The sequence below is a fragment of the Malania oleifera genome, chromosome 8 (genome assembly GCF_029873635.1).
Source record: "Malania oleifera isolate guangnan ecotype guangnan chromosome 8, ASM2987363v1, whole genome shotgun sequence".
Classification (NCBI taxonomy): domain Eukaryota; kingdom Viridiplantae; phylum Streptophyta; class Magnoliopsida; order Santalales; family Ximeniaceae; genus Malania; species Malania oleifera.
In genome coordinates, this window is record NC_080424.1 from 17,076,078 (window position 1) to 17,087,199 (window position 11,122).

General features: G+C 35.8%; 1 protein-coding gene across 3 annotated transcripts in view; it reads left to right on the plus strand.

The window, feature by feature from the left end:
* LOC131162238 (UDP-rhamnose/UDP-galactose transporter 6) overlaps window positions 1-5,927 on the plus strand; it is a 29,705-nt gene extending 23,778 nt beyond the window's left edge. For all 3 annotated transcript variants that reach the window (XM_058118510.1, XM_058118511.1, XM_058118512.1), the window contains exon 6: window positions 5,132-5,927. In XM_058118510.1, coding sequence (XP_057974493.1) covers window positions 5,132-5,461 — 330 coding nt within the window. In that variant the 3' untranslated portion in view covers window positions 5,462-5,927. The remainder of the gene's footprint in view (window positions 1-5,131) is intronic.
* Window positions 5,928-11,122: the final 5,195 nt, after the last annotated feature.

Sequence of the window (11,122 nt, forward strand, 5' to 3'; positions counted from 1 at the left end):
GTTATTATTATTATTTTTAATATTTTAAATCAGGTGCTCCCAAAAGGCGTACGCCTTCCCATATGAGGTGTAAAAGGTGCGACTTTTTGCCTGAGGCGTACGCCTTCTCCCTTGAGGCGTACACATTTGACAATTTATGCCTTTCCAGTTACGCCTTAGGGTGTTTTATGCTCAAAATGCCTTAAGGCATGCCTCACGAACACCTTTTAAAATATTGGAAAATATGTTTATTCCTTAATTTACCTTTAAACTTTATACTAATCATCTACCTCAGCATTCTCATCTCAGCAACTTATACTTTCTGGATATGTTGTTTCTTAGTCGCCCAACATTCTAATCCATCTAGCTTAGTTGGTCTTATTGTTGTCATATAGAACTTCCCTTTTAATTTGAAGATCACATAGCATGCTTGAAGCATTTCTCCATTTATCCAACTTGCTTTAACTCCATGCATTACATCTTCTTCAATTTCTCTTTCATCTTCCAGAATAGATTCTAGGTATCAAATTCTACCAGTGTTATTGATTTCTTGACCATAAAGTTTAACCTTTTCTCCAATATTTCTCCTAGTATGATTGAAATTCCATTTCATGTATTTTGTCTTATGTCTGCTTATCCTAAAACCTCTAGATTCTATAGTTTCTCTCCTTAATTCTAATTTAGATTCTACTCCACCTCTAGTTTCATCAATCAAGATAATATCGTTTGCAAACAACATATACCATGAAACCTCATTTTGTATGCTCCTAGTAAGTTCATCCATCACTAGAGCAAAAAGACAAAGGCTCAAAGTAGATCCTTGATGTACACCTATTGTAATTGGAAATTCCCTAGCCTCTCCACCTTTAGTTCTAATGCTAGTCATTGCTCCATCAAACATATCCTTAATAATATCGGCAATACCTTATATAATTTTTAAAGAAAATTGAAAAACAAGTATTTTTTGTAATTATTTTGAAATCTAGAAATAAAAATGAAAAACTGTTTTTCACAACTAAATAAACTCTTTATTTTCCACCTTTTTAATACAAATCTTGAAAAAATTAAAAATAAGTTAGAATACTTATAATTCTTTAAAAAAAAATGAAAAATGGAAAACTTTTTTCTACAACTAAAAAGGCCCTAAAGTTTCCTAAAAATAAAAGCTTCTGTCTGCAGTCTGATCCTTGAGAAAATAAATACAATGACTTGCTGCACAAGAGAAGACCTAATAAGGCACTGTCGCCTGACGAATGTTTGAGGAGTGGGGATGCCCCTTCACATTGGCCATTTGAAATCAGTTATTTGGTTTTTTATTTTATTTTATTTTATTTTTGGTGAAAAATGGGTTTTTCCCAACACATTGAAGCCTTTTTGTGCTATTGTGTTTATAGGGTTTGGCAAGGGAAACGATAGGAAAGCTTTGTGGCAGTGAACTGCTACAGCGATTATTTGGTGTTTTTGATTGGAAAAGAATGCCATAATTTTTAAAAGTGTGGCTACTCTTATTAACTTGCTTCGTAGTTGAGTGGTTTATCTTGTGTCATTGTGGGAGTCGGAAACCGTTGCTTTTGTCATTTTCTTTGGAATACTTACAGTGATCGGTTGGCTTTGCTTCATTGATTTGTATTTTTTTTTCCCCTGTGATACCATGTATTTGTTTTTTATTTTTGTAAAGGGAGGGTATCTTGTTTTCCTTGTTTTATTTTCTTTTTCTGTTGTACTTCTTTTATCTTTTAACACAATTCTTTGTTTTATCTTTAAAAAAAAAGTGTCATAGAGATGTTTTAAATTTTTCTTCTACTTGCTTTTCCTTATATTAAATATAACTCAAATCCTTCTCCGAACTTTGAAATTACAGTAAAACAGATCAAAATTCAATACTTATATATAACTTTATTAAAGGGGCTGGAAAATACCCCTTAAACTGCTCTACTTCTCTATTAAGCAAAGAGTGTAATGGTAAAAAAATGTAACAATACATGTAGTATGTGCCCCACATAGAAAATTTGGGACTGCCATGGCTAGTAAAAATAACTTTTAGTAAACTGTTTGCCTTTTTCTCCTCAAGGATTTTAATAAAATTATATTTTGATAAAATATTTGTTCCGTACTTTTATGTGATTTTTCCTTCAATAAACATGCTCTATTTTATTTTCTTTTATGTTATACATGCATTTTTTTGTGCATATAGTTCATACAAACATTTTTCATGGGGATAGTATGTCTCCAGAATATGAAAAAAATAGTACATGTAAGTATGAAAAAATAATGTTATAAATATATTTAAGACAAAATCATTATCTATAATCATATTTATCTTTTTAATAAAAAAATAATGTTATAAATATATTTAAGACAAAATCATTATCTATAATCATATTTATCTTTTTAATAAATATAAAACGTATGATCCATTGTTATGGCAAGCCATTCCTTGTTCGTACAAGGCATCGAAAATTTCTCTTTTTTTTATAGGGCTGAGGTACAATCTGTGTACGTGGTAACCAGATAAACTATCCCTGTTGATGCAGGATGGTGACAGAAACAGAAACAGAGGCACAGACTTATCTGCGAGAGAACCTCCATCAAAGACCCCTTAGAGAATATAACCATGAGCCATCCAACTTGTAATTTAAATATTTCATATTCCCCGCAAGATTCCCAATCCAAATAAATCGATAGATGGAGAATTGTCACACTTTGGAAAATGATTCGAGGCTTGGGGTCTATGTCACAAAATTATCACAAAATTCAACAATTTTGTCCTCTGAAAAGCTATTCCTTTGAATTGCATTCCCAATTATAACATTGAATTTTGCTGCCTTCTCCCTGGACTCTTCTACAACCTGAACACTTTGCTCCGCTGCATTTGCTTGCTCTTCAAAGATGGCATAATGTGTTCTATCATTCACAATCGATCTTGCATTTCGACATTCATAATCCATGACAACAATAAGTTCAGGTTCACTTGCAATTTCCTCTTTTATGTGATGACATTTAGTCAATAACCGCAATGATTTCTGTTTCCTCTTTGATAGGCTGTTGTGAGATTTGAAGCTCATGTTGCCAAAATAAGAACTCTCGTCTGTTGAGATGGAAATCTCACATGGAAAACGCTAATATTAACAAACTTTTCATTCTAAAACCAAAAGCAGGTTTGAGGTTTACCTTGCTGTCTTTGATGGTATTGTATTCCATCCAACCACTCAGCTGCATTGCCCAACAAGTTTATAAGATGCAAATCTTGTCCTTATTTCTAGTATCCTATTGCATTTAATATAAAGCTCAAGATAAAACAGCCGATCTAAGAATTCTCTTGGAAAAATTACCATTGAAACAGGGATATCCTGAAGACAAGGTCTGGAAAGCCGTGTTACCTTTCCCAACTTCATATTTTGCCAAGTAAAAACACCAGCTTCCTACTTCGAGCTTCTTCAATTCCTAAGCAGTATTTCTGAATAACTGCTTGATGCTACTCAAAATTTCAGAATTCAAACCTATTTTGGGTGTTGACAGTATAGATTTTCTTCCAAAAAAAATGCATGTAATACTGGGAGTTGAGTTTCTTCAGATCAGCATCAATATCTACTGTAAGAAAGCCAATTTATTGCTGTAAATCTCAAAATATCAATGCTTTCTCAATCTGAATGCTGGAAGATTTATTCATTCTTCAAAAGACTGAAATTTGCATTGACCGTTCTAGATTCTATGATGCAGCTGAAAATTCCCAAAAGTCAAGATATCATGGAAAAACTTCCAAATTCTCTCTGTTCTGGAAGTTGCACACAAGTTGGATTATTATCCACATCCAGGTTGCTGGTGTCCACGGCCGGAAAGGGTCCTCCAGCAATAGCCTTTAGGAAGCTTGTGGATCCAGGAGTGGTGAATCTACTGGTGGCAGCAGTGTGCCAAGAAAGCTTCTGCAAAGGTAGGATTTGTAGGTGGAATGGCCAAAATTTTTGGGTAGCATGTGGCAGCTCTATGGTGGGTTGGATTGTAATGGAAATGGAGGAGGGCCTTTCAAGGAATTCTGTTTTATGATGGTGATGGAGGTGTCCCAAAGGGATGTTGGAATTATGACAATGGAGATGGGGAGCATGACTGTAATTTTCTATTGAGAACTTGCATTGATGCAGTGCCTGCCTTTGCTTCTGCGAATTCTGTGAGAGCTTCATTGGGCTTTGATCAATAGGATTAGAGGATGAATTACAGCAATTGAAGCCTGTGCAAATTTTGCAGTTTGTTTTTTGTGGTTGTTTGAGTTTGGGGATGGTTATTCTATGGAGATTGCTGTGGCATGAGTGATTGAGGCCTGCTCTGGTACCAAACTGATGGAGGACACTAACAGAAACAGAGAGAATTAAGAGAGAGACAGAAAGAGAAGAAGAGAAAAGGAAGAAAGGAGGGAGGGGAAGAAGTAGAGAGAGAGAGAGAGAGAGAGAGAGAGAGAGAGAGAGAGGCAAACAAGTCTATAATCTGAATTCAAATCTGATCACTGTTTAAACGTTGTACAATACTTAAACTACTTATACACCCATATTAAAATATATATAATCACAAAATAACCCCAAGGTATCTAAAAGTTTCAAAATAACCCAAAATTTACTGAAACCCCTAAAATATCAAGATTTGCTAATTTAAAACAAATTGCCTAATTTTTAAATCTTAAAAATCAAAATATGAGCATAGAACCATGCACAAGCGATCCTCCATCACCCTTCCATTATCTAATTGAGCTTATTATTGGGTTTTCCAAGTAGGGATTAAAAAAGTTTCCCAATTGGAATTATGATTTCAATCGTATTTTTTTTTTGTCTAATCTACATACTTATTTCAATGATTCTGGAATAAATTTTGGTGATTGCCTAACGAGAGACATTTTCGGAAGGTTTTTAATATGCCACTTCCTCAATGCTAATTCTTGATGATTGTCACAAGAGTGCTATGGAGAACTGTAGTATTGACTACTTGAATGGTTTGCTCATGGATAATTGGCTGAGCTGCATTTTATTTACTCCTGCAAAAGGATGAATCTCTTTAATTTTCATGTGGTTCTTTTACCGGGACAATGTTAGTTGTGGCTTAGTGCTGACTTCTTGCTTCTGAAAAATTCTGACTGACAGTTCTATTTGTATCTTCATCCCTGCAGACATTTATAACCCTTTCATGCACCATCGCTGTGGGAACCAACCTCAGCCAGTTCATCTGCATTGGCAGGTTCACAGCTGTTTCATTTCAAGTTCTTGGCCATATGAAGACGATTCTTGTTTTGATCCTTGGATTCTTCTTCTTTGGAAAAGAGGGTCTGAATGTACACGTAATTGTTGGTATGGTGGTGGCTGTTGTTGGAATGATTTGGTACGGGAATGCATCATCTAAGCCTGGCGGAAAGGAGCGTCGAAGCCATTCAATTCCCTCCAGCAAACAGCAAAAACATGGTAGTTTATCCGAATCCACTGAACTTGATGGAAAGGTCTAAAGCATTCTCGAACCACAAGTCTTGTGTACCAGGGTGTAGCTGATTCCAGGATATTCTTAACCATCCCATCAGAGATTAGAAACCCGCCCATTCCTTCTAATTATGTCACTCATTTCTGTTTTTTGTTTTTTTCCAAGAAAAGAAAGTTTTTGCTATGAACTTCTCAAAGGGAATGGGTGCTCTGGTTAGGTGTTAGATTCCCAGAAATTTTTCCTTGTTTTATGATGGTAATTTATAGCGGTTAATTTTTGCCTTTAACATTATTCATTTTTGTTTTTTATTTGTGTCTCGACAAGAGTCTGCTGGTGCTTTTGACCAGGAGTTAAATGATTGACACTATAGGGATATCTCCATTCCTGAATTATTTTGGTTGTGGTTCCATTTGGAATGTGGAAGTAGTCTGAAAGAGTTTGTTTTTGTTTGGTTGTCAAGAAATTATAATAAAAAAATAGTTTTTTTCTTTAAATATAAATTTTTTTTCGGTCTTTAGTAATTTTGTTCACAGCTTGATTCTTGGTGTCTGTCAGTCTAGTTGCTTCACAAGAAAATTTTAAACGTCTTTAAAGAAGCAAGTTAAGATCCTCACTGGAAAAAAAAAAAAAAAAAAAAAGGAATGGAAAAGGAAAGGCATTGCTATAAAATGTAACTTTTAGTCTCTGGATGCATGATGTCACTAGATTTTTCCCTGGAGGATGTGTCCTTGGGACATGATTCTAATGCTACTGGAGCAACTGCAGTGCCGAAGGCTCTTATTATTCTTCCAAAACAATACCCATAAAAAGAGTTCATTGTTTTTTTCTTCTCTTACTTTTTTTTGTTTTTTTTTGTTTTTATGTTTTTTTAGTATCCCAAGGTCGTTTATTATCATTGTAAAAAATTAAAATAAAAAATGGAAATTAATGATGTCTTATGCATGGCAGTTATCTCCTCTACATGATGGTTAGTCCTTCACATGCTGCCTCTATAGTTTCCTATTGTAGGATTTGCTCACTCATATGAAATAATTATTCTCCTTATTATTTTACGCGCGGAGCTCATTTAATTTAAATTATGGAACAACAATTTCCTCTGCTTGTGAAAAATGCAACCATTGAGAAGAACATTAGACATATGCATGACATATTTCTCTTGCAAATCAATATTGCGTGGCTGTGAATCTCTACTAAATATCTCATCCTCACTAAAGATAGCTTGATTTGACTCTATCACTTTAGTTGCATGGAAAGGATAGTAAAATCTACAACTTCTTAAGCCAATGCAATAACTACTAAAATAATCACTAAAAGTTTTGAGATCAAACTTCTTCAATTGTGGGTCAAATGGTTAACCTTTGTTTTGCACCCACAACATGAAAATGTCTAAGACTAGCCTTCATGTCCAAAAACTCATAGCATGTTTCGTGAACAAATTTGCTAGACACTTGAATCATAATATACACAAGTCTTCAATGGGTCACCTCGATCACAAAAATTCTAGTAACATTGAGTGACTAATTATGCATTTCACCATATCCATAAGAGTGCAATTCTGTTGCTTTGATATTCCATTTTGTTGGGGAGTTCTATATTGAGCTTCTATATCACATTCTTGAAGAGACCTATCAAAAGGGTAAGAAATTGGACCTATCTTATTACACCTTCAATAATACTCACCTCCTTAGTGCGATTTCACTGTTTTGATCCTTTCCCCCATCTTAAGCTCTATTGAAGCTTTGAATGCCTTGAATGCATTCAATGACTTAGATTTCTTATGGAGGGACTCAATAAAACCGTAGTGGGAAAAATCATTGATGAATGCATATCTAACAATCTCTCACAACAAGAGTGAGAGGAAAACAAATGTCTGTATACATAAGTTCCATAACATTGTGACTTTTGTTAGCCCCTTTGGTTTTAGCTCTAACTCTAAGTTTTCCTTTTATACAGTCAATACAAGTTCCCAAATAAGAAAATTCTAAGTTATGGATATCCTCCTTAACTAGTCTCCATCCTCTCTATTGAAATATGACAAGGTCTATGCAATGTATGAAAAAATTCTCATCTAATCTATAATGTTTGCATCCAAAAACCGCATTCACAACAGATGATGAGAGAATTAAGAAAAACTAGATCCAGCTCAAGTTTATATGTATATATTTGATAACTCGGGGACTCCAGCCATCATTGTGTCACTTTGGACACTATGATGTGACTCCAAACTCGGGGGGTGAAAATCGCCCGCCCATTGACGCACTCTTGGTAATTCATCAAGATAAACTCTCAAGGGGGAAACATAAATCAATTTCCTCCTTATCAAGGATATGTAAGAAACATTCCGGAGTTTTAAAACATGACTAGAAGTCAAATGAAGCATAACAGTTCCCATCACTCCACTTTGACTTTGACTTCATTCCCTATGTTCACCTTTAGTTCTCCCTCATTTGGCATCCATTGGCTTTTGAACTCCTATAAGGAATTTGTAACATGAATAAAAGCACAAATATCCAAGCACCAGGAATTTGAAGATATATTAATAATATTCCATTAAAAACAAACTAGAGTTAGAGGGGTAGCTTCTCATGCCCAAGTCTGTGACATGAGTTGCATTCTCCATTGAAGCGGTTTCCCATAGTCTATTTTCTTCTTCCCAACCCAATAGTAGTTTCTATCATTCCTAAAAAATCTCTTATTCCCACTAGAAGAAGATGGAGCATAAGTACCAACTTGAACCAAATTCACTTTGCAATTCCTCAACATCTCTTCCTCTTGGACCAAAAATTGCAGTCATTTCATTTAAGCTATATTCATATTTTTTTTTTGTGCATTATGAGGGAGTTTCAATGCATCAAACCATGAGGGTAAAGATTACAAAACTTTCTAGACTAAGAAACTCTCTCCCAGGGACACCTTCATCTTATTCAATTTGTTGTAATAATGGGTAAGTTTCATGATATGCTTATGCTACAGAGACCCGATGAATTATAGCAATTAAATAATAAGAGAAAGGATAAAAAAGAAATTTTAAAGGAGGAATTCACTAGGGTCTCATCGACGAAGGTAGTGCGATCGTCGACGAACAGGTTTTTTGGGATCGTCGACGTGGATGCGTGTCTTGTCAACGAGAAGTTACCGAGAGGGCTGTTCCAGGGCTTGAATTTCGTCGATGAGGGGTAAGTATTCGTCGACGAAACTCCTTCTTAGACTCGTTGACGAGGAGATGTGGCTCGTCGACGAGGCCACGTGGACAAGCATTTCTATTAGAGGCCCAGAACTCATTTTCTGTGAGAGAAACATGGAGATCTCTCTTTCTCTCTCTAAACCCCGTCCCCCTCTGCCTTCTCTCTAGTTTTTTGTCCCGGTTCTTCACGGGTTCGACGATCCAAAGCCGCCACGCTATTCCTGGGAAGTTTCTCTTCATATCTGCAGGAGTAGATCGTTGGTTAGGCCAACTTGGGCACCATCCCAAAATTTGGGTAAGTTAATTATTTTAAGTTTTATAAGGTATTTGGTATTTTCGGCGGAGGAGGTATAGTAGATGAAATAATACTGAAATTTTATTGGGAAAAAAATGTGAATTTCAAGGTGTTGAGTTGGGAACACCACAGGTGCAGATTTAGTTAGATTTGTGGGCTTCTCAGTAGCCAGGTAAGGGGATAAATTAAGTCAGTTTATTTTTATGAAAATTATTATTTTAAAACAACATGTATTTATAGTAATTATGTATGTTATATCAAAATATTTGGGAATACTGTTGTTGAAGAGGAAAACGATTTTAAAATATTTAATTAGAAATATATTTAGCTTAGGTATTTAGTTTTAATACTATTTAAAACTGTGTGGCATGAGTATCATTTTACGAATATTATGCTATGTTAGATTTTCAGTAAAAGCATGTTTACAACAGTTTTTCAGGAAAACTATAAATAATACAGGAAATTATTGTCACACCTCGAACCTGCAAATGCCCTAGGTGTGAATTTAGTAACCTAACTTGTCTCTGTATCAATTAAAATATACATGATACTACACCGAATGGGGGTCCGACCCCGTGGGGGTACCCGTACACCCTATACACATTCACATACATATTCAAACACATCACATACGCAGCAGAAATGTTCTTTCTAATACATACAACATACCATACCAGAGTCTATGCATAACTAGAGTCTACGCTCTAAAATACAGTACGTACCCCCGGGTGTCTGCAATACCCAGCAATGACAACTCGGTTACACAATCCGTACTTACACAAGTACTATATGCAGCTAACTGACAACCCCGCTCCCAAACGCTAGGACGCTAGTTTAGGCTACTCAAAGGACCTAAAACACATTTGTATATTCGGGGAGAGACACTTCTTAGTAAGGAAGAAAATATGTTATATCAGTGTGTGTCATACAAGTGTTATTTCGATATAAAACATAACACAATATAGTTCCAGTATTTTCACTTCCAGTACATACAATACAAAACATATGGTCAGTGTCGTCACACTCTTCGGCTGAAATCGGCCGCATTACACGGAGCACCCAATAACTTGGCATTAGTCGAAGCCCCACAATGATATTGTTGCTTATATGGTGTCAACTCACACCCATCGATGACCAACCAGAACAAACAGACGATATTTCACGCCTTCAGATTTTAGAGCCGGACACTCTCACCCACGGTATTTAGCCGAGACATAGCGTTTGCCCACAGTAACTAGCCGAGATGTGGCAAATTTCACAAAACCTAGAAAAATTTTGGAACTCATGTTCCTATACCCCTCAGCTTACGACAATTAGCCGACACAGCTGTTTTACAAAACCTGAAACATTTACATACAAAAGTTCATTCCATACTTATTTGGTACATAACAAATCATATCGTTTTCATTTTGAGAATATAGTTTAATACAAATATAGGTACGGTCATCTCAATATCGCAGTTTTAAACAAAATATGATTTTCCAATAGAAATAAAGATGATACCCGAAACCCCCAAATTTTCCCAAAACAATAACCCGAATCCCATATTTTCACCCGATAGATTTTTCAAAATAAGTAGCCAAATCATATATACAATCGTAAACTACATGTTTACCGATTCTGATTTAAAAAAAACAGATATAAACAGAATCCCCTTACCTTAACCCGAAAACTAAAACACGAACTCAACGGCTCGAAAACTACGAACCGAGTTCCCAAAACCTAAACATCAAAGAACTATACTTCACCATAATTCTCACTACTACATATATACCAAAACGAAAATGAAAACGAAATCGGACCCTTACCTCGATTTTGGGTCAAAACCCAAAAATCCCTGAAACAAAATTTCGATCTGCTATACTCGAAGAGATTCTCCTTTTGATCCATATAGCAATGTCGGATCGTTGATTCCGACAACAAACAACTCGAAATCCTAGAGAGAGAGAGTGTGTGTGTGTGTTCGAGTTCAAGAGAGAGAGAGAGAGGATTTAGATTTCTTAACTATGAAGCAATGGGAAATTCAACTTATAGACCTTTGACCCGATCAAATTCGTCGACGAGACAGCGTCCTCGTCGACGGGCCGCAGAAGGAAGTTCGTTGACGCCAAGGTGGACTCGTCGACGAGCCTGAGGTTTCAGGATTTCCCAATATCCCTCAGTATCTCCTCGTCGACGGGCTATTGAATCTCATCGCCGAGCTGCACAAG